Source organism: Channa argus, chromosome 1, assembly GCF_033026475.1.
Source record: "Channa argus isolate prfri chromosome 1, Channa argus male v1.0, whole genome shotgun sequence".
In the NCBI taxonomy this organism is placed as follows: domain Eukaryota; kingdom Metazoa; phylum Chordata; class Actinopteri; order Anabantiformes; family Channidae; genus Channa; species Channa argus.
Genome location: NC_090197.1, coordinates 8,176,043 through 8,203,739, shown reverse-complemented (window position 1 = coordinate 8,203,739; position 27,697 = coordinate 8,176,043). Strand labels below are relative to the sequence as shown.

The 27,697-nt window shown below is 41.5% G+C and overlaps 1 protein-coding gene across 6 annotated transcripts in view; it reads left to right on the top strand.

Moving 5' to 3' along the window:
• macf1a (microtubule actin crosslinking factor 1a) overlaps window positions 1-27,697 on the top strand; it is a 194,909-nt gene that overhangs the window by 8,307 nt on the left and 158,905 nt on the right. The window contains exon 1 of one of the 6 annotated variants that reach the window (XM_067478524.1): window positions 7,978-8,657. The exons of the other annotated variants lie outside the window; for them this stretch is intronic. Within the exon in view, the coding sequence (XP_067334625.1) occupies window positions 8,564-8,657 (94 nt within the window). The 5' untranslated portion in view covers window positions 7,978-8,563. Of the gene's footprint in view, window positions 1-7,977; window positions 8,658-27,697 lie in introns of those variants that run through there. 6 annotated transcript variants of the gene reach the window in all.

Here is a 27,697-nt window from a genome sequence, read left to right as displayed (position 1 = left end):
GGAGTAACCAGGACTACAACTGAAACTAAGACACTGGGGCCTGTCGAAGGATAAATATGTGCTTTCTATATTATACTTTTTGAACTGAGGTTTGTGCTGTATAGAAATCCATTGTCTGTCAGCCTGCCTCCTCTCACTGTGCTGTTAGTAATGACATAAAGATGTCCTGTTGTATCGGAGCAGATGGCAAAAGATTTACTCAGGCCAGAAAGCCAACTAATGCCTAAATGATTTATGGAGAATCTTGGAAGCTTGAAGAATATTCGAATTGTTTCATCGGCTGAGAGCACAGATGATTTGAAATGTACAGGAACCTGTTTTAGATGGACTGGTGATGTGTTTTTTTAAAGTTACAGCATAGAAATGAACTTTTAAATTCGAAGTTTAGAGCCCGGTTTTAATTCCTGACTGCCAGATAGTAGACGCTTCACAACTCTCTAAGCTTCTGTATCGGCTATATCTGCTAACTGACACATCTGTCGTTACAATCAGCCACATTTACAGCTAGGTTAAGCTTAGTTTTCAGGAAAGGGAAGGATTCTCTGAGCCAAGACTTGTGATGCTCTGCCTAAGCTGTTTGACGCTGAGTGGAAGTGAACTGAGCAAAATAAGTTGTCGACTGAGAAAAGGAGCTGGAGAGAAAGGAGGGAAATGTGCCGGAGAGTGTGTAAGAGTGTTACAGTATGTGAGTCTGTGACGCCGTGTGTGTTTGTGACATGTTTGCACATTTACACTGGCACAGACGTCTTAGAGTGAAGTGGACTAAAAATGGATTCCAAGAACAAAGAAGCTTGTGAAAGTGCTGCATACCTGGAGAGAAAATAATGGAGAAAATCCAATAACATAAAATAAAAATCACTGATTTTACCTTTTTGTGTTGTGCATAATTGTAGCTTTAACCATGACATCTTATCCTAAGAAAACACCAGTGCAAACACCATCAAACCGTCTAATTGTTCACACTTTTGCAAGCAACATGGCTTAGAGATAAAGTAAAAATGGAAAAGGAGCGAAGAGCTAATTGACATCAGCTTTCCGTCCGTCATCATCAGCATGTAAGGACGACGGCCTGGAAAAAGCATTAGTCTTTACTGCTTACACTTGAAAAGACAAATTGCAACCAGATCTGGGGAGGGACGTGGAATCAGTTGCAGTATCATGCTGGAGTCTGATTAAAAGTGGATTGCGTCACTTTTATCTCCTGTGTTCACTAGAAAGTAGTTCCCTCAGCACAAATTGTTTCAGCATTTGGTTTCACCTTCATTTCCAACTAAAAAGGTTAAAATAAAAAGGTTTTTGTTGAATTGCACATACACGCTTCATATTTCAGGGCCAGATTTTCTCCATCTGTCGTGGCTCCTGGCAGATTAGAGGAGGTGAATACAAATGATCTCATTCGATGCTCTGCGACTTTTTCCTCTCCTTTTTTTTGTTTTAACAAACATGTGGCATGTAGTGGAAGTTCACAGCTGTGGTTTGTGGTTTGAGGGTCAGCTTCAGGCCAAAACGGAGGAGACGACGGTTGCGACAAGGTGAAGGAAAAACACGTCAACGTTTTCAGCTACGGTTACTAAAAGCCCCAGTTAGACAGGGAGGGTTCCTGGCAGCACATTTCGGGCTGAGTCAGTGAGTCAGACTTGTTTGTGTGCATCATTTGGTTCTGACGGCAGCAGGTAGCGGCCGAGTTGATGTTGGCGCCGTCACAAACCACCCAGGGGTTTGAACGCAGACGCCACCTTGCTAACGCTGGCAGCATGGGGGAGCTGGGAGAGGAGTGTCGATCTGTACAGCACGACTCCTCTCCAGCATCCGGCTCTTTTAAAGAAGTGTTTTCGGTGTAATCCTGAAACGCAGGATTGTGACTTGGGATTTGTGATGGTTGGACAAAGTAACTGGGGGACAACAAATTATCTGCAGGCCTCTATTGACACCTACGTATCAGCCCAACCACTGGAGAGTGATTTCCCTTGATTTAGTGGTCTGACCTTTCATTTTATTTCATTTCTGGAATCCACAGTAGATTCTCTTCATCCAGTCACAGTCCTGCGCCTTGTTCAGTGACGCTTAGCAAAGTGTGTATCAGTGATTCAAATCCTCTAATGTCTCTGTTAACCTGCCTCGACTCGCAGAGCGGGACTCTCTCCGTGACAGCGATGCTGCCAAGTTCGCCCTGTAAGCACAGAGGGATTCAGAATGAGCTGGGGGTTCTGGTAACATCCAGCATTTCTGCAGGCGGGAAGTGCTATTGTGATGATATTACATTGGACATAATATGAACTGTGTGTTTACACTGACCTGAATTGACCTTCACACAGAGGCCACACAGACTGCAGTTCACTACTCAGAAAGCTAGATGAGGTGCTCTGTTCTGCCTCAGATGGGTATTTTATGATCAGAGGAGCGGAAGCTGGTCGTCCTGGACAAAAGAAAGTAATGGCAGGAGAATGGAAAGACAAGCCGCTTTGTTAAAAGATGACTTCTGACTTCACACTTGCCTCTGACTCGCTCTGCCTGCCTGCTGAGCATGAATGTCAATGAAAGCAACCAACAGCTGCTGGTGCTTCGGTTTATCTGAACGAGGGTTTAAGGGTTTGCTTTGAGAATTAGTCATTAAAATCAGTGTCAGCTGTACACATAAGGAGAGAATACTGACTCAGTTCGGGTGACAAGTGTTTATGATGACTTGTGACTGTTATGACTGTATTGATGAATTTCAACATATTTCAATAACTGTAATTGAATAAATTACCATATTCTACATGCAATTTCCAACTTTAAGTTTACTACTTTGATTTTGAACAGAGGCTTCCATATAAATGTTTGAGGATACTTGCACCTATTTGAATATTGTGAGCTTAGATATGCGTGGATTGGGTTACATTAGAGCCTGTTCTCACCGCCCCACGATTTGCGAATGTAGTTTAATTGTTTTTACTTTACTTACTTTTACTTTACTTACTTGTTTTACTTTATTTACTTTCACTTTACCCATCCCACTAAGCTGAGACAAGTCCATCTCTTACACTTTTCCTTCTCTCTGTTTTGCTGAAAGGAATCGTTCCATCTTAAGTTGGCAGGAAAACACAGGGGAATCAGAAGGGAAGACATTTGTCTTACACACGCTGTATATTTGAAAGATGGTAACTAGAACATCCAGGGCCTTTGTCATGTCTGTAAAAGCATCTCAAAACTGTATTAAGACCAGCTTGACAAATTCTAAACCTATGATTTAAGATACGTTTAGGAGAAATATGTTTGGAAAACATTTATCTGCAATTGCAATGGTTGCAGTTGTGTTTGTGAATAGGACATAGGACCTTTCTGGACATCATAAATGTACTCCAAAATTATAAGGTGTATATGTGTCAACCAGTATTGTTTTATCTGTATTTTTGTGATTTACATAGCTGTTGAATGTAAAGTTATGGGTAACTTTATTTCTGTGTATTTATTGTTGTTGGTTAGAATTTTTTTTACAATAATACTCTACAAAATAGGAGCATTTGTGCAGATACTTTAGATATTAGATTCATTACAGTGATGATGATAATATTTTTCACAACCAAACAAGGCAAAAATGAGGAAATAGAGGGGAGTGTGAGTAATGCACTATATCTATGAGTATGAGAGTGTGTGTGTGTGTGTGTGTGCCAGTATGCAACAGTGGTAATTTATTCACATGAACATCAGGACCCCAGACGTCTGTGCCTGCATGTAACCTAGGCGTCCGCCATCCTGCCTGCTGCTCTTCCTTCTATATTTCTTTCTCTTCAGGCAGCTTGAAGGAAACCTCGGCCCGAAGCCCAGGGTATTCTAACGTTGCCATGACGATGTGTTCTCCTCTGTAGCCATGGTTATAAAAAGCAAAGCGAAGCAATGGAGAGAGAGTGACACTGAATATAAAAGGAGGGGTAAAACAAATAGTTAAACAGGGAGAGAGTCTGAATTTTAAATTGGAGGGGGAGAAAAGAGAGGGGTGTTTGTAAAGGAAAACTGAGAGAGAGGGGAGTGAATGATTGAGTCTGTTTACAAGAGGTTATGAGGAGAGGAAAGAAATAAAGTTGGAGAAGGAGAGGAGGAGGAGGTAATGCGGGGGGATGGAGGGAGAGGAGGCAAAAGAGGCCAAGGTTCAGAGAGGAGCGGAAAAGAAAGATTACTTTTAACTGACGATCAGGGTGAGGCAGGTCATAGAACCGAACAGAAAGGACTGAAAAAGGGTTTGAGGTAATAGGCTGCAGCTGATTCTGAAAAAGAGTGATTAAGATATTACTGGTATATTACATTACAGGGAAGTGCTGAAAAAATAGCCGTCAGAACGAAAGGGAAAGGGACAGACAGCATCAGGGATGCTAATAAAGTTACGACATTTCAAAAACCCGTGATTCTCTGTTTACATTCGTTTTCACTTGCGAGTCTGTGAGAGAAAATGTATCTAAATCCCAAGACTTTACTGTGACATTTACCTCAAGTTAAAGGAAATAATCTGGTTAACCCACAAAAGTTAATCGCAAATCCCGATCCATTGTTCTCCTAATCAGATTCTCATGTTAGAGCTTACAGACGTACTGTCTCTCTTGTTGACGGTACATGTTGATTTGCTGGCTTGCGAACGCCACATTGATTATCTGCATTCTTGATTCCACTGGCTGTTGCACGTGTATCATTCTCAGGCTGCAGTTCATGTTTTTAACCGCACTGCGTTGGCATCTTAAACTGAGGCTGTAGCAAAAAGTGGCAATAAGTGTGATTTATGCAGCCAAATAACACCTTAATCCAAGTCACACACACATCTCACTGTAGATTGGATTCATTCTCCTGAGCTGCTTTATTAGACTGGAATTCAAACAAAAATGCAGGCCCGGATAATCAGATCCCATTGTTTGATGTTTAAGATATGTTTCAGCTGCTTTGTAGCTGAAAAGGGCTTCCACCCATGTCCACCACAGAAAGGTCTGGATGTGAAATATTGGCGGGTGATTTGTGGGGAGTTCCTGGTTCGAAGGCACAGTGGAGCAAGGCTGCGGAGGTGTTGCTCATGCTGATGTGGTGAGGACTGTATGTCCCTTTGGCTCACATTCATTGTGCAGCTGCATGACAGCATGGAGACACAGCAACCACAGCAACACACACACACACAAACCAGGCAACACACTGTCAGTATTCATTAATCTCTCACACACACACACACACACACACACACAAACGTTTGATTTCCCATTCAATATTTACCATTAAACTAATTTGAAGTAAGCAAAAAATAAAAATAAAACATGAATTGAAAAACACCAACAGAAGCAAATTAAAGAAGTTAACTTTAATTAATTAAGGTTTTAGCCGAAGCTTACTGCCATTTCCATAGTCCACCACTAGGCGGAGATATAAACAAAGACACATTACCGAGTCTGCACAGTGTCACAGGTCCACAAAGGATGGTGAAGTGAGTGAGTGACTTATGCTCCAAACTCTTCTGCTTCTAGCTTGATAGGAGGATTTTACCGGGTGAAGTTCTGTGTTTCCTGCCTCTGAAACTGGGGTTTAGTGTCATTAGTCTATTTTCTCACTTTTCAGATTCGCCTGCGAATTAGTAAAGTGAATATATATTTCTTATTTATGTTTGTTGCCAAATAGCTTAGGCCTACATTTCAGTTTGGATCTGGACCACAGTCTGACAAATAATTATTTAGTTTGTGCTCATTTCCACCTGCTTTATTTACTAATATAGCCACTGGCTGTACACAAAATTTTTGTTTATATGCTGTACAGGATGTTTTTCTGTTTCATTTTCTGAGAATAGTGGAAATTAAATGTTACAGGGACCTTGAGGTCAGGGTCACACCAAGCTGCTTGTTTATATTGTGTGTGTGTGTGTGTGTGTGTGGAGGTTGCAGATCCCATCACTGGCCTGCTATGCTTTCGTTATGAAAATTGTACTGGCATTGGACGCTTTGTGTGCTAATGTCAACTGGATCCTCAAGGTGTTTGTTGGGGATTCTGCTTGTGATTCTACATGTGGCTAATTGGATGTGTGGGTGAAGCCGGGTGAGGAGACACAAACGGGGCATTAAAAATAAGCTTCAGCACTAACAGGAAGAGGAAAGGTTTCTCAGTCCTTGAACTCATGATATGATAATTGCACTGTGCTCTTTGTGTGGTCTTATTATATTAGAGAGCATCTGCTCTATGCAGGGAATGAAAGTAACTAAGTACATTTACTGAATTACTGTACTTAAGTACAAATTTGAGATACTTTACTTGATTAGTCTCTTCTTGTATTACTTTATAGTTCTACTTCACTAGAATTCATAACATTTTTTTTTACTAATTTCCCTCAGAGTCTTGGCAACTACGTACAATTTAGGCTTTTTGCAAACAAAACAAAGCAGCACAACATAATGTGGTGCTGTAGATTATAGTCTACTAACTTGTTAGTTAATTGCCAAAAAATGAATGGCAAATATTTTTATTAGGGTTTAGGTGATTTGTTTTAAAATATAAATGTCATGATTTCCGTGGTTTCAGCTTCTGAAATGTGAGGATTTGCAGCTTTTATCATAATTATTAATTGCATTTATTTGTCTATTGTGAACCATTTTGAGATTCACACTACTTGCCAGACAAAGTATTTGCTGCTGTGTACTTGTACTTCAGTAACATTTTAGTGCATGACTTTTACCTATAATAGAGTTGGTCACAGTGTAATCTGGTCGTACTTTTACCTAAGTAAAGAAGCTGAATACGTTCTCCATACGTGTTTATGTGTCTGATTGCTGGGAGTGACACAACTAATAGCAAAAGACAGTTGACGACTTCGAAAGCATCATATACACATGCACATTTTTTTTCACCTAAATCACGCGTGTACAACACCACCACTAAGAGGACAATGCAACAACATCGTTGAATTATAATAGTGACAAGAAAAATCTAATATTATAGGTATAAACTGAGTTTTAATAGAATAATTTTAACGTGATCTTACAAAGCGACAGCTGCGTGTTGATACGTGGAAACAAACCCTGGCCCACAGTGATAGCATCTCAAAGTCAGTGTAGTAGCTGTAGGCCCACAGCTTTTTCGTATTCAAAATTACCTACTGACATCCACCTGATCCACATCGGCTTTAACTCTCGACGTTTTCTTCTCTTCCTAATTGTTTTTCTTTTTCCTCAGCTAAAGAAATGAGGCTACATGGCTCTGACTGCTTTGTTTTCAGGTCATCTCTATGGGCTTCTATAGGATTAAGTAAAAACATCTTTACCATTTCAATGCTCCTGCTGTAGGGGCTTGGACCTCAGGATGACGACGTGCTGGGATCATAAAGATGCGTGTTTACCCTGTAGGACAGAGCAAGACTTACAGTCAGAATGGCCTCAGATCACTTTATGACAGCGGCCATTTAGGATTTATTCAGGGTTTCCTGGGATTCCCGGTGTTGGGATTGAATGAGATGATGGCCGGATTAAGAGGCTTATGTCATTTCTACAGCATTTTTATATAGACACACAAAAAAGACAAAGGAGAAAACAATTAGGAACTTTTTGACCCCATTAAAAAAATAAAATAAAATAATGAAGGTGGATGACATCACTTCCGTTAACAGGCTACGAGTAAGCAACAAACGATATATTCGCTGTGTTGACCTGGACGGGACTTCAGTTTAGCTGTCACCGAGCTGTGGCCGCCATCCGGGGGCGCTCCGGCTCCATTTTCCACCTGTAAGCCAGCCAGCCAGCCAGCCAGCCAGCCAGCTAGCTAGCTCTTCCCCACCGGCTCCTGAAATTCCTGTGGCGGAGGTTCCTGGCGTGGCCGGTAGAGAGAGATGGGAGAGAGCCACTGCAGAAAGAGCCGCCGAGAAATGTGAACAGAAGAGGCAGAGAAACACACACACACACACACTAAAACAGAGGCAGAGACCGCAAAGCCTCGGACAGAAGCGGCCATTACGGCTGGAAGCACGCATGGAGCTCGGGCTGGGAGCCTCGGATCCACAGGACGCCGATAGTTAGCCCGACAGTCCGTATACGGTTTCGCCGGCGATTTGCTGGACGGAAACTGACACACTACCACTCCCCCCCCCCTCTCTCTCTCTCTCCCGACACTAAACTGGGGTGTGTAGAATATAACGTTACTCCCTCACACACAGACACACAGGAGGCACAAACAGCAGCAGTCACCGGCTGGAAGTCGATATTTAAGGAGGGAGACGTAACACCGAGCGATGCGACCGTGCCAGCCCGCGCGCACACTCACACATTCGGACATAATGGATAGATAGCGCTCAGCCTTCATTCAAGTAGATTTACTCGTCTTTAACATCCCGTGTATTGTTTTTTTTTTTTTGTTGTTGTATTTATTGTACAAGTATCCCGAAGGATTATCGAAGTGAGCTACGGGGCTTTTTTTGTGCGCCAACGCGTCAACTTCACTTCTTTCCCAGTGGGTGGTGTTGGACGTGGACGCCGAGCCGCAGAGAGGGAAGCTTTAACCCGCAAGACAACAGCGGGACACTGCGGTAGTCTGCAGGCCGACCGCTCACCGCTCTCAAGCCGGCTGCAGAGTCACCATGGCGGGGTTCGTGCCGGGTCTGCTCCCGACCAACCATTCCCAGGAAAAGGCGTACGCCCAGGCGTACGAAGATGTCCTGGAGCGATATAAAGGTAAAGGGAAATGGGGGCGAAGTGGTTCTCAGTGTCCACAACCCGCGACAATATCCTGCACTTTGTCAGAAACATTATTAGGATTTATACGCTGCATTTACTAACGCATCAACATCACGCGGCTTTCACCTGTTTCTTTGGGGATTTTGCTTTTGACACACTTCACGTGTCCTTCCTGGATCATTTAAAGGACTGGTTCCGTGTTTTGTCAGTGGATCACAGGACACAGTGTGAGTTTGGAAGTGTAAGTTGATCTTGGGGGCAGCCAGCCAGCCCAGTCTGCCAGTTTCATAATCTGGATTCCTTCATTGTTGATACTTGGGATAAACAAAGCCGGTCCCCGCAGCTCTGCCACATTGTTGGCCTCCCTCTGGATTGCCCTGGGTAGGGGGGCAAATTGCATGGCCCCGACTCCCCTGTAATCACTTGTGTGGCTTGAGACACCAGAGGAAGCAGTTTTGTCCACCAGTGTTAAGGCGCTTTCGTCACCTGTGCCCCAAGTTTCGCCCCGTGGTTGTTTGTCCTGTAAATATCAAAGCTGCTGCTCAGCAAATCGTGTGTAAAGGTTGAGTTTGTGTTTGAGAGGGGTTTAAGCCCCTTTTTCAGGATGACAAAACAAACCGGCGGAAACAGAATTGTCTGCTGGTCTCTTTCTCGGTGTGTCTCCAGTTTATTTTACCCCTGCCTTTGATACCACTAATATTATGACATTTTATAATGTTAAAGTGACACGGGCGCATTAAAAATGAATGCCTCCACTGAAATTGATGGAGTGGGATTGGGTGTGGGGAGCATGGATGGGGGAGTAGGCAGCCAATAGGCTTGGGTCACATCTGTGATGCTGGGACTGATGAAAGGAGGTTGCTTTTAATTATTGATTATTATAATGAAACTTAACTCCTTGGGGTTTGGGACAGGGCATGTGTGTAATGTTTGCCTATGTGTACGTGTGAGAGAGAGAGACGAGCAGACAAAGAGAGCATGAGACACGAGGAGGCTCACATCAGGAATTCTTTATTCCTCTTATGTCAAGTGTTTGCACGGCCAACCGGTCCTACAACAGAGGGAGAAGGCCTCTGGGAGATGGTTCAGTGAGTTTGCAGCATCTTTGCTGTAGCAACGCTTTGCCCCGAGCTCTTGTGATTTGCAGTCCCTGGAATAGGCTTTCTGTTGTAGGAAAGTTAAAAAAACAAAAACAAAACACGTGGCTCTGAATACTGTCAGCAATGTGTTGGACACATCTCCCCCAAAGCATTCAGATCTCTTCTGTGTTTCTTCTGCGTAACACATTAGTCAAGTGTTTTAGCCCAGAAATTAGTCTCTCTTTTTTTTTTTTTTTTTTTTAAAGGCCTAACTCAAGCCGAGACTTGTATCGGTGTGTTTGCTATTAATAGTTTCATTTCGAAATAAATCTAAATGGTGAAGCTGGACAAGGTTTTCGAGGTCCTCGGTAGGTAGTAGGACCTCCTTTAAATCTCTCTGGCTCTGTTTCTGTCTCACGTGGACAGTGGAGCACTGTAAATTCAGACTTGAGTTCACTCCAGCACACGGGGATGAACCGCTGTCCATTTCTCAGGCTGGAGCAAATGATTGCTCTCCATTAAAGGGCCATTTGTCGGTCGTAGTCGCAGTTCAATTTCATCTGTTAGCAGAATCGCTTTACTTTGACGAATAAATAAGGCATCAGAGCTGGTGTTTCCCACGAGAGAAGTAATTAAAAGGAAGCAGAGCTGGACACTGGCCACCTGGGCCTTTTGTACTATTAATAATGTCAACACTTACTGGCCAGAAAGTCCCAAACTCATCATCGCTTGAGCTCAACAACTCATCAACTCAAATTGTAGGCAGCAACCACACTGCTGGCCCTGGATTTGGCAGGTGCATACGATATACTGAAACCAGTGCTGCTTTATTTATACACAGGGTCAACAAAAACAGGGCCTCGCGGGCTCTATTCTCTCTAAAACCAACCCCATTTCCTCAAAACGACAATCCTATGGAAATAAACTGTATTACGATAATGTTGCGATGTGACATATTTAACTACCAAAGCAAGTTGTTAAGGAGAAGACTGTGGAACCTACAAGTTGATCATAGTTTTTCTTTCAGGATCTGTTCTCGGTTATTAAGATACCAGAATAAGAGATATTGGGGAGGTCAGTAGATATGTTTTTAGATATGTCTTTTTTTTTTTTTTTTTGTTTGAATCTATTCCAGTTGAAGGATTCGTCAGAGACTTCTCCTCCCTAGATTATAGTGTCTGTTTTCTGGCCCTGTAACACTTCAGGTTGTGGATTTGTGTCCTCTGTGCTCGCTCTCCTTTGTCAGCGCTATAATGAGGCTGTAACCCTATCAGAGCAAGGCCTGTGTCCTCTGGAGTCGCTCCACCACAGTGGGACTAGCGCTGTATGTCCCTGTCTAATCATGTTTTGCTCTTTGAAGACTTGTAGAGACAATAGTGCGCCTGCTGTCTTGCTTGTCTTGCATGATATTAGGTTTTCCCCCGTCACGCTTTCTTTATCTCCCTTCTACGGTCATCTAGATTGCAGCGATTTTACATATGCTGCAATAAACCTGACCCCATAAACCATTATAGTGTATGTAAATGTGTGTGAGTTTACATTATTCTGTCAGCTGTGCTTGAGTCAGTTGTAGCAGCGGTCAAGAAGAACAGCAGTAGAAATTTGAACTCGGCACATTTGCACTTGCCCAACTCGCAGCATCACTTGACCGATACTGGAGGCCAGACGCCGGACGCAGCTTAAATCATTTACAAGGGTGGTGTGTGTTTGTCTGCGTTTTGTGTATCGTGTGTTCATGTGTGACAACTGTAACTGTAACTGCTGTGTAACAATGACAGGATATCCAAAGCAATAGCGACAGGGTCATATTTGGAAAAACACTGGGATCTGACTCAGAAAACACACACACAGTCTGAGTCAGTGGAAAACCACATGGTTTTAGGCAGACTGACAGTAACACTATTCTTCCAGTGATTACGCCACCAACACACTATATATTTCTTATGCTTTGCCATTGGTTTTCCTTTAGTAATCATAATTAGGCAAGCACAACAACGTTTTATGTAAGGTTAAGGGCACCATAACAGTGCACCACGTTCATTAAATTGCCTTTTAAAAATTCTCTAAATATTCGTTTAGAGCCAAATATAACGCAGAACACATGGAAGGAAACCGAACAATTGGTTGTTTAGAAGAACAAAATGCTCCGGAAACACAGTCAGCACTTTGCTCTTGACAAATTTAAACACTAGGAAATATGTGTATGTGTGAACTGACAGAAAAAAGTTTGATTATGAGATTATTTTTATTTATTTTTTTTTTAGCATTAACATTTTTTTAAAATGAAAACCAACTTCAGTTTGATTTTGGTCTTTATTTAGAGTTTGGGCAAAATACCATAAGTTGGGGTAAATAGAGCTGTCTATTTTCAGTGTTTAATGTTTGTGTGTGGTCTTTTTTTAGTGTGTGTGTGCGTTATGTAATTAGCAGGGTTAGCATTGTCACATATCTTTTTCTCAAGACGGCAGAACAATGTTCTCTTTGTATTGTGTATTGGCGGTGCCAGCTTGTGGCACCTCAGTCCTAAAGTCGAGCGTGTGTGTGTGCTTATAACAAAACTTTCTCTGTGGGTTTTCTGCTCATCAGGATTAATGTTTTACTGTCCTGTTTTAATGTCTCAAAGACACAAACACACACACGGGGTCTGTATGTAAATCGGCACGGACAATAATGAACTTACACGGACACATCAGTGCTGACACTGACGGATACAACTGGGTTTTTAAAATGAAATCCACGTTGGGGTATTTGTTTAGGTAATATAGCAGATTTGCTCTCAATTTAAAACATTTACAATTAGTCATTTAGCAGATGCTTTCATCCAAAGCAGCTTACAAGTAAGTAGTGGACACCAGGGACACCTTTTAGGACGCCTTCCACGTGTAGCCAGGAGGGATGGTATCACTGACCCCTGTGCTTCGTGGCCGACTTTTCTACCCCGTAAGCTACGGCCGCCCCTGCTCTCAGAGAACTGGCTGGTGAAGGCTGTATTTAAAACCGTAAAACTGTTGTAAAGCTGGGAATCACAATTTCTAAAAGCCCAAGGCGACACACTCAGCTTGTTTTGTCTTACTAATGCCAGGTCCAGACTATACGCTATTTTTGTCTGATACAGTGGTCACTGTGTCAAATTAGGCTATAAGAGAGTCATGAAAGGTTGCCATGATCTGGCTGAGATTTGAACTACACACCCCTCTTAGCATAAGCTGCTACCTCATTATTCCTATTTCACTTCACCATATGCACAGAAGAGCGCACTTGTACTGGTCAGGGCCATGTAACCTCTGGTTGAGGCTCAGAAAATAATCTCACATGCTTGTCTTTGTGTTGAATGTCACCCTGTATGAGATTGCATGATCAAAATTCACACCTGCCAGCCATTTTTGGTCTTGCAGCTATATGTCTGAATGGGTAGTTATGGGGCTCATATGGTCTAGTTTGAACCACTAATAGTCTAGAACCCAAGAATATTGCAATTTCAAAGGATATAAAATGGAGAGAGCATAAAACACATCTACAGCAACTTGTCTTGTTTTTAGTGAAGTATCTCGTTCTGTTTTATATGTCTATTTCTGATGGTGATGACGATGATTATAATAATACAACATTCACACATGCAGAGGTCAGTGACCTAGAATGAGACAGAGGATGTCCAAATGTCAGGAAGTGGTGTTTAAAGTTTAGCGTTTGCTGACCTCTCACATTTTCATGGACTACAGGAAGTGGCAGGCCAACTCTTCCTGTCTCTCCAGATCTGTGTTTTAGTGTGCGTACCTGCATCTCTGATTCGTCACATGCCGTGGACACACAAAGGACGCCTGTGCTCATCCAACCACCTCGTGAATCCTAATAAAGTGTATCTGTTCCTGCTTTGAATAGGCCATCTGTAACTCTGCCTCTGTCATGTTCCCTGTCTTTGTAGCTCTGCCTAAGAAATGTCACCATTTCTGGACTAATCTAACCCCATTAGAGGCTAAAATAAACCTCAGATTCTGGAAATTACAGGGCAGGCAAAGTGTTATTCACTTATGTGGCTTATTGTTGGACAGCGAATCATTGACACCGGAGGAAATCAAGGACAAATCAAGGAGCTAAAATATAGAGGTGGAGATGTGTCGTCTCAGAGAAGGAAGAGATGTGGGAGACTGGAAGACAAAGCGACTTAACCGATTGTCAGAGAGTGAAGGACATGAATGTAAATGTTAAGAGAGGAGAGAAAGACATGCAAGCTATTGGTTGGTCCCAGAGTTAAATCATTGCAGCTGGATTTTCCACGTGGCCTACATTTCCCTTTCCAAGTCCCTCACTCCTGCTCTCCGCTCATCTCCACTTGCAAAAACCCAACCTCCCTCCATTTCCTCCTGTCTTCCTTTTCACTTGTCTGTCATCTAGAACATAATTTTGTCATTTTGCGATTTCATCATCTCCTAATGCTTGAACTCTCTGTTTCTGCTTCACTCCCGACCCATCCCCCGCCCCCCTCCTGGACTTTCCCACGTTACTTCCTGTTTAGTCACATTCTCAACAGCACCTGACTGTGTCGGCAGGGAAAACCAATCGCTGCCAGAGCTGCAGCAGGGAGACTCAAATGCTGACAGAGTTAGGAAGGCACTGCACTGTTGTTTGTACATGCACATGCAAAAAGCGGAGGAAACCTTAAGGGAAATCAAACATACTCCCAGACCTCAGGGTTCTGCTGGGATAATCACCTGTTATCAAAGCATTGAAAACAGACTTATTACGGGCAACCATAAAGAATTTACGCTTGTTCCTTCAACTAATGTACACAATTAGAAATGGAGGGAAAATGGTTAAATGCGTGTTTTAGACATATTTACAGAAAAATACAAGCAGAAGAAAGAAAGAATTTACTTATGCACACACCAAGCATCGCTATATCAACTAAAGATACTGTATTGTGGAAATGAAATCTCTTGCTGTGTCATCTCCCCTCCCTTTTCTCAAAAATGCACCTCCTTTTTCCCCCCCATCTCTCCTCTTACTGTTCACAGCAGTTTTATTTTAGTCCTCAGGGCTCTTACATAACCAGCATCAAGCTGATTTTTATTTTTTTTTTTTTGTAAAATAATCAATTAGCTTCTCTGTGTATGCATGTGTACTGGAGAGAGTGTGAAATACTAGCGCCAATGTTTAATGTATAAATGCATATTTTTGTGTTTGCGTGGTCACAGTGGCCCTCTCCTCTCTCAGCAGCACACAGGCCCTGTATTCATGACGGACTGTAACAGTGCAGCCTGTGTGGCTGGTCTATATGTTTTGAATTTTTTGCCAGGGCAAAGCTCCTAGGGTTTGCACAGAGACGGGAGTGGGACGTTTGTTTCACCTCTGTACGGGCTTCCTGGATGTTGCATGTAAACACTGAAAAACAAGGAGGGATGTAGATGTTTTGCGTGTGTGAGTGTGTGGGCATTGTCAGCGCGAGACTTGGAAATGTGCCTTAATTTTAATCAATAATAGGACTACAGAAGGAAACGGAGGGCGCAGTGCTGTACCTTTGACCTCTGATCACACACACACACGCACACACACGGCCACATCCAGTGTCAGACTGTTGGATGTGGTCAAGGGCACTAATTTTCACTACTTTTGGTACTAAAAGCAACAGGAAATTGCGTTCACTCACTAAAACATCTGTGAACCCTAAACCTAATTATTTTTATTTTTTTTACTTACTAAACACATCAGTGCACCAGAATCGCCAGATTAATCCTTTAAAAAGCCAACTTTATGTTGCATCTAACTGTGATCATAAATTTCTCAGAGCAGCAGTGAAGGAATATTGGTTTGCCTGGTTAACATATGCATCTTGAAATGTTGATTTGATTGCAGTTTTAAAGTGATAATGATAAGCTGATGGAGGAAAAAACAAAAAACAAAAAATTCAGCAAAATAACTGGGCTGCTATCATCTGTCTCTACCAGATGTTGACCGTGAAGTAGGCTGCATGATGATATTAATTTAAAAAAAAACAAAAAAACTGAAATGCACTGTGGATGCATACATTTTTCACGCAGCAGCAGGTCATTGTGAACACAGCCTTGACAAAAAGAGTTGCTCTGTTGTTGAATATTTGTTGCTGCTGCTTCGGTGTTTCTGTGTGTTAAGGCTGTGAAGGGTGTAACGCGCTGTATTTCTGTCAAGAGGAAGTAGGACAGGGAGAGAGGTGGTTAATAAATTAATCATGTTCAAAAAGCTATATGGGGGCCAGTTGTTAATGTGCAGGAGGCATCGATTGCACACTGCTGCAGGGGGGGTGCACACACACACACACACACACACTTGCAGATCTGTCCCCAATAGGGCATCCTCCATCTGAAGGATATACTGCATTATTAGCGACTGTTTGCTCTCACGTTTTTATTTTCCTATTTCTACAAGACAAAAAGGCTTGTAGAGGTGGGAGATGCTGAAATGTTCTTTGGTGACTGATTAACTTATCAGTAAATTAGTTTTTCTCATCGGTTTACACTCTGAAGTGAGCCCAGTTGTCCTGGACAGGAGAGCTTCGTTTTGATCGACAACTCTTCTACTTCTTCATTCTGTCTCCTTTTATACTGTTCCCGTTAATTATCTATTGAAGGTGTAATGTTTCTGCTGGTCGAGTGAGGTAAATCTATACTTCTATTTGTCTCCATCCGGTCATGCTGATAAATGTTATTCAATCAGTTTCTATCATGGCTTAGATTGAAGGCTTAGAGAGTGGAGAGGCAAGTGTTTAGAGAATCAGGTCAGGGTATTCTCCTGAGTTGCTCTTTCAGATCAGTAGTTCACATTAGGAACAAACATTTTTCTGAGGGTTTTTTTCAGGGACATTTAGAAAATATAGAAAAACACAAATTCGAAATGTTAAAGACCTTGTCCCATATGAAACTCTCTACAGTGTTTGGTTATTGTACCTGTTTTTTCTAAACAAGCTTGGTCCATGTTTCCTTCACTAGGAGAAGGCCTCGGTGCCTGGGGCAGCTAATGTTGATGTTTGATTTTTGAGTCATACAGAGTTGTTGAAACAAGTAAACGGGGAGAAAGTGGAAATGATTCCTTCAGGAGAAGGGAGTTGACTGAAATATTATTGAAATGTTCACTTGTTCAAAGTGCTCATCAAATACAATGCACGAATGTTTTGTTTAACTGTAATTTATCTGAAATTAGTATCTTGACTTTAAAAAGAGATCTTGTTTTATTAACAGTGGTAATATTTGCTTGTACGCAAGCTCATTTTTTTTTTTTTTATCCAAGCCCCCAATTACCATGAGAGCTTTCCATTCCTGTCAGATTTGCTGTGTGTTCTGCTCTTAACTCCTGAGATGAAAGCATGTGCTGACTAGCTGTGAGTGTTGACCCTGACTTGTGCAGAAGAGACAGTGACATTAAATCTGCTTCAGTAGGTTTCACACTAGAGCTGGGTCACTTAGCTGGTACACACACACACACACACACCCCTGCCTTTGGTTCCCAACACTGGAGTTTGTACCCATTATTGTTGTTCAGAATGTTTTCATTTAAACTGGTCATTATTTAACTTTAACTTTATTTTTTAACTTTAATTCACTACAAAGTCATTTCAGGGCACCCTAGGCAACAGTGAAGAGGAAAAACCCCCTTTTAACTGACAAAACTCCCAGCAGCACCAGGCTCAGGGTGGGCGGCCATCTGTCTTGACCGGTTGGTGTGGGGAGAGAAAAGAAAGGGGCAACAACAAAACATCAGGCAGGTTGGTAGGAGCAGTGGTTGACGCACAGCTCCAAAGCCGGGGACACCTGCAGAAAGGGACAGACAGAGGGAGAAACACAACTATGGGAGAGAAAGATAAAAAGTTAATGTCATACAGTGGTGGCACATAAATGTGTAGACAGCACATTGGGGCTCCGTAAATGTGGCTTTAAACCACACGACATTCTTTCCAGTTTTTACACAGATTTTTCTAAATGGAAAAAGCCTATATTGTAATCAGTAATATGAATAATTAGTTACTGTAGAATTGGAAAACCTCTCTAAATTAAGACCAGTGTGCCTGTTCTACTTTATGCTTTACACTCTATTGCATGTAGCCCATAAGCCTTATGTGTTTGTTTCCTCCACTGTGCGCGTGCTCGTGCATGTGAAGTGGTGTGAGGATTTGACATTCAAATCAGGGTGTGGGGGTAATCTGGTCCATCCTGGCGGGACGTCACATAGACAGGTCCCCCAGCAGGGGCCAAACCATAATCCCATTCATCTCCTTTACTACACTAACATCATGGCAAAGAAGCAAGACACCCCCTCGCAGAGTAGACGCGTCCATTCCCTCACTTCGCTCTGGTGTCAGGGCTGTACCACTGAAGCTGCTACTACAGGGGATGTACTGTGGTTCTTATGTAATTCAGCGTGGCACTGACATCATGGAGTAGCAGGAAGCGTGGCCTTGGTTGGATTACGGGATGAATACAGCACTTATTGTCCCACAGGAAAATCTGTGATCTACTTCAACAGGGAGCAAGTGGAACCATCTCAAACTAGATTTCTCACAGATCCTCTCATTCATTTCAGTAATTACCTCGTGGTCGTCCGAGCTGCACCTGCAGCCACTCACATGCACATGCACTGAACTGCTGTGCTGCACTTGCTCACACATGCTGCAGTGGGTTTGCAGTATTTTAGCAGGTTTTCCTTAATGCAGAGCCATTTAAAATCCAAACAACCCCCCTGTAAGCTTCTTGCCTTTTTTTGTGTCAGCACTAACATCTTCCTTCTTTCCCGCCTCCAACCTCTTTATACACGTTAGGGATTCCTTTGTAGTGGGTGGATAGCAACAAGGTTACAGAAAAGGTCCACATTTTATGTAGCGTTTGATGGAAAGTCTCTTAATTTTTATTGATCGTTATTACCCCCTGTCAACTGCAGTTATGTACTAAAGCCAAAACAAATATTTTTGTGTTTTATTCAATTCAAATTGAATTTTGTCTCGTGTCTATAAAGATTTTAAAGACTTCAGATTACATCAAATTTTCCTGCTGTATTGGCGGCTTTTACATTAAAATAACTCGCACACAGTGGTCAAACAGTTTCTCAGCTTCATCGGTGAAGTGAAACAGCTCGGCAATATTTTACTACACAGTTGAAACCTGACCCTCACACTGTGTAAAGGCTTCTGATTCACTGCCCTATTTTTATCTGTCCTTTATGGAACCCTCATCATACAGGTCTCATGACAATCCCATCTCCCTTCTTGTTTTACATTTCCATATTTCTGACATAGGAAACTGTGGGCAGAGAAAGTAAGGTTTTTGTTTTTCATATTTGTCACGTCTGATCACTTTCAAGTGTTTCTTTTATTCCCATTTTCAGTTCAGATCATCTCAGCCATTCTCTCCTCTGCATGTCTTTGTTACAGCCTTCATTTAATTTCTTCCTTGCTCTTCTTTTTATCATGCCTTTCCTATTTTCTCTTCATCTCTTTAATAGGTCAGTTGTTGAAGCTGTTGTTAATCTGTTGCAGCTCCAGCTACTTCTCTTAACAGGATTTGCTCCTAACTGAGAAACTCTAAAATTACCATCCTGTGAGCAAGGACGTCTGTGTGAACCTAAACATCACTGATTGTGTGTGTGTGTTTTCTGTGTATCTTTCTAGCATTGTCCCTGTTGAGATATCAGATAATCAATCAACCAGTGAATGACTCCTTAATGTATGCTTTTTAAAAACTATTCATATTCAAATGTATTATTTGCTTTATTGATCACAAGGAAATCATTTTTACTCTGAGCTCATTAATGTGCTGATTTGCTATTCATACCCAATTGGGATCAGATAACAAGTGTATTGATTCTGCTGTGTGTGTGAGTGTGTGTGTGTGTGTGTGTGTGTTTGTGCATAAGAGAGACTCTTGGGAGAGTTTTATTTTGCACAGTTTGAAGTCAGAAATCTGACCTGATTGGTCCAGGGCCTGTCCGATCAATAAGCATCTTCAAAGAGATGAGATGTTGGAAAAGAGGCCTGACTAATTTCCGGTTCATCAGGCTAACAGATAGTTTTCTGATATAACTGAATAGCAAATACTACAAATAAAGCAGTCTACAATATGAGAACTGTAATGTTTAATATGACCAGTTAACCTGGAATATACAGTAACTGAACCTGGACTAACTCTGCTGCCAGGACGAGGCAGATAAGATGATGGCCGCTGCAGGTCCATGTTGACTGACATATTCATTGTGGGTATCGATTTGTACAGACTAATTCCTTGCTTACCAATAATTTTGCTCTTGTGCACGGAGTGAAAAACGGGCATCCAAGCCCACACGCCTGAGTAGAGGGAAATACAATATACTGCAGAATAATAATAAGTGTCTCTGTGATCGTGTTTAATGCACACATAATTTTGTGTGTGTGTGTGTGTGGGAGAGAGGGGGAGAGAGAGAGCTGGCACGTCCCACTCTCTGTGACCTGCTCCATTTGTCAGGGGTCTTCGCACCCTTTAATGACCAGACCTTTCCTCACACAGCTCTATGGGGACTGCCAGGCTTGCTGCCAGCTTGTACGTCTTTTATTTTTCGCATTTAATGCCCAATTTATTTTTAAAGCTTTGGAGAGTAAAGTTTTCGTTTCTAAAACCCTGCCCTCTGTATTTTCCAAAATACTTGCCATGCTTACGTTATCATCGGCTATACCACGTCATGGTTTCAAGATATAAATCAAATTAAATCAGAAGGCTGAAAGTTAGTGGTCTGTAATAACTCTAAAAAATAGGGAAGAAGAAATAGGAACATTAGGAATTACACTCAGAGTATAAATGAAATATTTCTTTTCCTTTTTTTAAATGTTAAAAACAAACTCTAAAGAGTCAGGAGGGTTTATTCAGATTACAAAACATGCCACCAATCGGTAAAGAAGGGATAATAAGAGGGCCACAGAAGGGGGAGGGTCCTGCTCCTCTACATGTTAGACAGTTCACCAGATTTCACGTCTGTCACCCCTCTTTTGGTAATCCTCACCCCTTCCCCCCTCTGTAGTCATCCCCCTGCTCTGCCACTTCTGCATTTTTTTTATTTTGTTTTTAATCTAATCAGACCGTAACATTCATGGATGGTTAGAGTGGAGTTGGGGAGTGGCAATCATCTCTAGAGGTATGACGTGGAGTAGATGTTGATATGATAGGTCAGTTGTGTTGCAGGAAAAAGTAGCACCGGTTGATCAAAAAAAGTTGGGAGCAATATAAAGTTGCTGACTGAGTAAATATGACAAAACAAAAAAAAAAAGCAGTTTAATTATAGTGCGTTCACACACAAATACAGTAGCTGGTCACTGACGAATCCATAGTTCTGGGATGTGATGTGCACAGCATGCACTCTTTAAAAACAAGGCGGTGCCAAACTCGCCAAAAAGGGTGATGATTTGTGGTTTTCCGCTGTCCTGTTAATTATGTAAAACAAACATTTGCAAACTGTCAATCAGCTTCCCCCCCCTATTTTGTTTAAAACTCCATAACATAGTAGCCAGCAATTGTGTCGTGTCCGGCTGTGGCTCGGACTGCGTCGGAACAAATTTGCCTAACGTTGAATCATTTTCAACTTTCCCTGCAGCGTGGCTGAATACGTCCAGCTGCTTTCAGTGACAATGAATGGCAGCTTCCTTTGGCTGTAGGCTTTATCCATGTGTGTCTCGTATCCCCGATCAAAAGGAAAATTCCATTTTATTTCAATTCTGTGTCGATATTCTTATAATTTATAATATAAATTCAACCTTTACCCTAATGTTAGTTCCGTCGTATGATACTTAAATGGAGACTAACCAGTTTCCTCCATCTACTCCCTACCCTTGGGATCTAATGTTTACCCAAATGTTCCCAATAGTTGCTGCTGTGAGTGTAGCTCAAGGCTGCTCTGCTTTTTAGCTCGTATGCCTTAGACCTTGAAGACTTGAAGAGCCACTTTCTCTAAGTGAAGTTTATTTTAGTGCATACGTTAACACACTCTCATATCACACACGTCTACTTCATTAAGAATTACTGGCAGGTGACTTGTCTGCGTGTTTGGATAAATTCTGTGTGTGTTGTGTTTGTATGTGTGTCTGTGTGTGCGTGTCAGCAGTGACACAGCAGAAAAGGGTGAGAGTTAGACTGGGGAACATTCCTGACATAACAAACATGATGGAGGGAGGAGAAAGGAAGTTGGGATGTTTATTCCTCCTACTGTTCTTAAAGAGGCAACGTAATGTCTGGGTTGGAAGCAGACAATACAGTATGTACTCACAAATGTGTAGCTAAACAAGACAACGCTGGTGATGTGAATCACCTAATGCATGACATGAGTGCAACCTCGGGCTGAGCATATATCTTCTGAAGGTTTTTTTGTTTTTACGATTTGCTTATGCATGTAAGGCAGTAAGTGTAGAAACAGTCCACTCTTTTAAAACGGTTGCAGCTGGTCTCCCCAGAGTCCGTTTCTGTTTCTCATTTCGGCCTCACGTTTTTACACTCCACTAGTGACTAAACTCTCCTCTGCTGTCTGCTCGTCCGATCCTGCGTTCGTTTTTCTCCGATATGCTAATGTTTGGGTCAGTGTAAAAAAATCCATTAGTGCTTCCAGATTTTACATCCTCCCATCAACAATTGTCAGTGTCATGTTGCTGCTGTACATCTTGCCTACAGCTCTAATGTGTACTGTGGATGAAACATCATATTAAAATAGTTTAAAAGTATGATAATTAATGATGATGATTATAAATATGACATTTTTGCTGATCTTCTGTGCCCCTTTTTTTCCCTTCTTTTCTAGATTTCTTGGCTCACTATACTGATCTACACACACATCTGTTTTAACCTTTGACCCACTTCCCGTGCATAGTTTACTTTTTTTTTTTTTTATATTGATGTATGTAATGTTATAGCAGATGGAAGTTGCTGTACATCTGTCAGTCATCAGTTAACTGCTTCTTGAAAACTGCTGACTATGAAGGCCTGGAGATATAATTTGCAGAAAGCGAGAGCTCATGTTGGAAATACCTGACACCTGCCCTACAGCACCAAGTGATTGATAGCTTTAAAGGTAGAATGTAGAACAGTTTTCATGTTTTCAATTGAATCTTTTATACTTTAATGATGTTAAAAAATACCAGTGTTTATCTTTGCTAGATTTCACTTTTTATGTTGCTTTTTCCTCATTTTCCTTTCTTAAAGAAATATCTACTGTAGCACTGGGTTTCTGTTTCTAAAATAAGAGCCTTAGATGCATATGTTTATGCACTTTCAGCTTCGCATTTCAGAGTTATTTTGGCATTGCACCCCTTTAAAAATTGAAAAAATAAACTAAGGATACTTAGTGTAGAATTCTTTAGTATCCTAACTGTGATTCTAAACAAATACTATTTTCATTTCCTTTTAACTAAAAGCAACTGTATACAGACAATCAGAAGTAGCAAGAGATGCATTTACCTGAGCTGTTTAACAGAAGTCTGACTCAAAATGTCATGTGCCGCTATCAGGTGTACCTGTGGTTGCCGTTGCTTTTGTATTTGAGTGATAGATTTAGCATATTTCTCATGGGAATCAAAGGAGGATATATTAGAAACAAGCTCAGGACACTGAAACACTAATGATGAAATTGTACTGAGAAAAATGTAGCGCAAGATCTGTGTCCCTGGTCTCCATGACTTGATATCAAAATTTGAGAATTGATTATAGAAACTCATATCATGCATTTGCAAAATTACATTCGATTTGAAATCTAATTTAACAAAGACATATTCTCCTGTGCTGGTTCCCTATATGAATGTCAGGACATTGAATCTGAAGCTGTTTGCTATTTAGAAGCCAGGTGGCAGTCAGCCTCTGTCCGCTCTCTCCCAAAAGGGTGGTTACTTTTGAAGTCTGAAGTTATGAACATTGAATTAGCAAGCACAGGCTTTTTTTTTGGGGGGGGGGGGGTTTGCACATCTCTGTGGTTCTCTGAATTTAGGGCGTTCTGTGGGTGACACGCTATTCAACAATGGACGAGCAGTTGTGCTCGTGTGGCATAAGTAAGTTGTTAGTCAAAAGGTGTTGCGTGAGATTTTTTACCACCAGTGGTTTCGATTTCAGTAATGGAGTAAAGTACGTGCCAGGTACCACAGTGTTAGTAATAGCAGTACTTTCACCAAACCGCTATCGCAAAACAAGAGATGAAAATAAAGTTGGATGTCATGGCAATGAGCACCACAAATGTGAAAACAGCTAAATCTGTTACGCCTTTGTGGTTTTGTTCTTGTGAATTTCAAACTTTAGAGCTCTGTGTAAAACTGTTTTTGAAAATTGAGGAGACTTTTGAGTCTTCTTCAAACGGCAGTCTGAAAGTTAAGAATCGGGTTTTGGCATTAGATTTGGGTTGTGGTGATTGGTATCATACTTTTAAACACTTTTATATACATTAGAATACTTACAAGTAAAGAAAACAAACTGTGGTTATCTGAGTTACCATGGTTACTGGTGCCACCTGCTTCTAACTGCAGCAGTAGTCAGACATCCAACAAAAATGCAGGGGCAGTTGTGGCACATTCATTTACAGGTTTGGGTTTTCTAGAAGGTTAGACCTGTCTGAGTCTGGTCTGCAGAGTACATACCTGCCAAACACAAACACATGTGCTATGTAGCGGAGGCATAAATTCTTTTAGCCATTTGAGCTGCTGGTGTGGAAAGTGTATGTGTGTGTGTGTGTGTCTTCCTTCTCTGGCTGCTTTTGTCCATCATGTTTAGCATGTGGTGCAGCCTGAAAGTCTGATATCATAAGGTATAAATTGTGCTTCCACATCTTCTTTGCATTTAACTTTTCAAGCATAGAAATCAGCCTTTAGCATGCAGGTACCCAACTGGTCATAACTCACTTATTTGTTGTCTTACACAAAGGCACAGAAATTGTACCTAACTAAACTGGAGTCTCGCTAGTTCCTGGCTAGCTTTTAGTAGCCAGCGGAGCAAGACTTTGTGACCATGGCATATACATTTGTCTTTAGCAGTAGCCACACTAAATGGAAGGCTTTTGCTATGTGAAACTTTGCTGTATGAACCTTCTTCCTGAAGGTTAATTTTTTACATTTTTAGAGAGAGAGAGAGAGACTTTTAATGACTTTTAATGCCACGTTGCCTCAGGGAGAGTCGCCATATAGATGACGTTTCGATGTCTGCTGCACTAATCTGAGGACAGATCCTCTGAAGGTGCCACCATGGGGAGAGGAGATCAAATCTGTGTTTCTGTGTTTTGTTTCTTTAACCATCAGATAAGGCAGCTCTCACATCAGACTGCGTCTGACCTCTGATCCCTGTGTGTTTTGTATATATCTAGACCGTAAGAGGATGCATGCATGTGCCTGTGCAACGTGGTTCTCTTTGTGTTTGGCATCTGTGTGTAACTATGTACAGTATGATGGGTAAAGAGATGTGATGGTATGAGGGGAGTCCCACCTGCCTGCAGCCTGGTCTACGTGAAGTTTCACTACCAGCTGCCAGTTTTCTAATGAGCTGTCGGTGCCACACAAGTCTCTCTCTGTCTCCTTTAAAAGGATTTTCAATTTGACTTGTGTCTTGTCTCTCTGGGCCATCTTTCCTATTCCTCTTTCGACTCGTCCTCTCTTATTTTAATTTTTTAATATTATTTTCCATTTGCAAATCCCACATAGAACTCTTTGTTCTATCATAATAATTTATTGCCTTTTTATAGCTTCCTCTTTGGAGACCGTAAATATCGTTAAGTAGTTTGATTGTGCATAATTGCATCATAACATTTTCATAGCCACTTAACATCTTATATGGTTATTTTGACTGGAGTCTTAATTGAATAAAATCTGACCAGATATTATTGTGATGACCTAATTAGAGCATGTTAGCTCCGTAATAACAGACAATAAATACATAACAATAATAATAAATTAATACAGTAAACTATCATTATCATTATCATCATCATCATCATCATCATCATCATCATCATCATCATCATCATCATCATCATCATCATCAAGTAAACTAAAACAGCAATTGCACTAATCTATGAAAAGGTGCCATATAAATAAAGTTTTGATTGATCACATTTTCTTGTTTGCTTACATTTGGTGTATTTTCAGGATTTTCCAAAGGTGAACACAATGAAGGACCTCATATTGACAGATAAAGATCAAAGGTCATTTAGTATTTAAATAATCACAGAAAAGGGAACAGTGTCTAGACCGTATTAGTACCTCGGCTAACAATTTCCTGGGGGAAGTCATGTGTCATTTTCCGTTTAGGCAGGCTGTGGTTATACCTGTGACAGAGTTCTTAGAACAAGAATGAATTTCACTTCTGTCTTCTGTTTCCTTAAGATATGCAGCTATACAGATTCTTACTACTTTTAGTAACCTCATCCACTTTGATCAAGGATCCTGTGCACTGAAGAGTTATCTAACCTCACTTTAAATATCTGTTTACGCTCAGACACTTCCCATTCTGTGGTGAGACAAGTTCTATTTTTGCCTTAAAAAAAAGAAGAGGTTGTTTGTGTTTCACTGTGGCCCACCCTTCCTATCCCGAGCCTGCTGTGCTGCAGGCCTGCAGGAGGTTTCAGGTTCATTATGAAATAGAAGTGGCACTGGCGAAAAACTCTTAAGAGCAGTAAATGTGTCAATAATAAGATGGAGACATGAGTCATGAACCTGTAGTAGAACAAGCTCATTGAGTCCTAAGAAGATGTCCTCCTTCTTATGAACCTTCTGTCTCTGTCACATGCTTTGCTGTTTATGATCAGTTTGAGGTTGTCAATCTGTCTTTTTTGGAAGAAATAATTGGTCATATGAAGCCTGCTGGATCTCCAAATTATCCAAATCCACTCAGTCTTTTTAAAGAGGTCTTCCCCACTTTGGCTCCCTATGTGCTCAGAAAATAGTTTACTGCCAGTTGAAATCGTTCTTAGATGTTCTTGAGGTTTTTCAGTCTGGGTGTAAAACCCCGACACAGTACTGAATCAGCACTGTCGAGGGTTTTTAATGATGATCTTTTAGCCACAGACACTGGTCACTGTGTTGTTTTGGTACTGTTGGACCTAACAGCTGCCTTTGATACGGGGGACCATCAGATGCTCTTGTCTCGCTTGGAGAACTGCGGGGGGGGTGCATCCAGTGTGGTGCTTTTAAAGTGGTTTAGGTCTTACTCAACAAAGAGAAGTTTCTGTGTCCGACTTGGAACTGCATTGTTCTCCGCAGCACCGCTTACATGTGGAGTGTCTCAAGGGTCCATTCTCGGCCCTCTTCTCTTGTCCCTGTATTGGTTCAGTTCTCCAAAAACATGGCATCTCGTTCCATGTTTACGCAGACGACAGACAAAGGAAAATGCTTGCTCTACAACACATCTCAGACAGTGCTTTGAAGAAATCAAGGCATGGATGTCAATTAATTTTTTGCACTTTAACGATAAATAATTGAGGTCATGCTGTTTGGGCCTTGTGATGCCTCCAAATTTCAGGTTGACCTGGGTTTTTTAAATCAATATTTGAAACCTACAGCAACAAATCTGGGTGTGAGACTGGACATTGATCTCAAACTTGATGCACTGATTAGTTCAATGGTTAAGTCCAGCTTAGCTTTTCTTTCTCTGCATCACTTTGAAATTTTAAATCCATGCTTTTATTACAACTTGCCTAGACTACTGCAGTGCACTTCATGTTGGTCTTAGCCAGACGTCACTCAGCTCACCCTGCTGTCACACCCACATACATGCATATAATCCCAGTGTTGTCTTGAGCTGCTCGGGCATATCAACTTCAGATGAGTCTCAGTTTTTATTTTTGGCCTATTCACACCTTTAGCTCAGAGTCATGTCAACAACATTAGATCCTATTCAGCTGTAGCATAGTGTGTTTTCTGTTTTCATCTCATTTCTTATTTATTTTTTTTAAACTGACGTTCACAGATTCTTTCTCTATTGGACGGATCCATTCTGGGCTTTTCTGTTGCACAGTTCC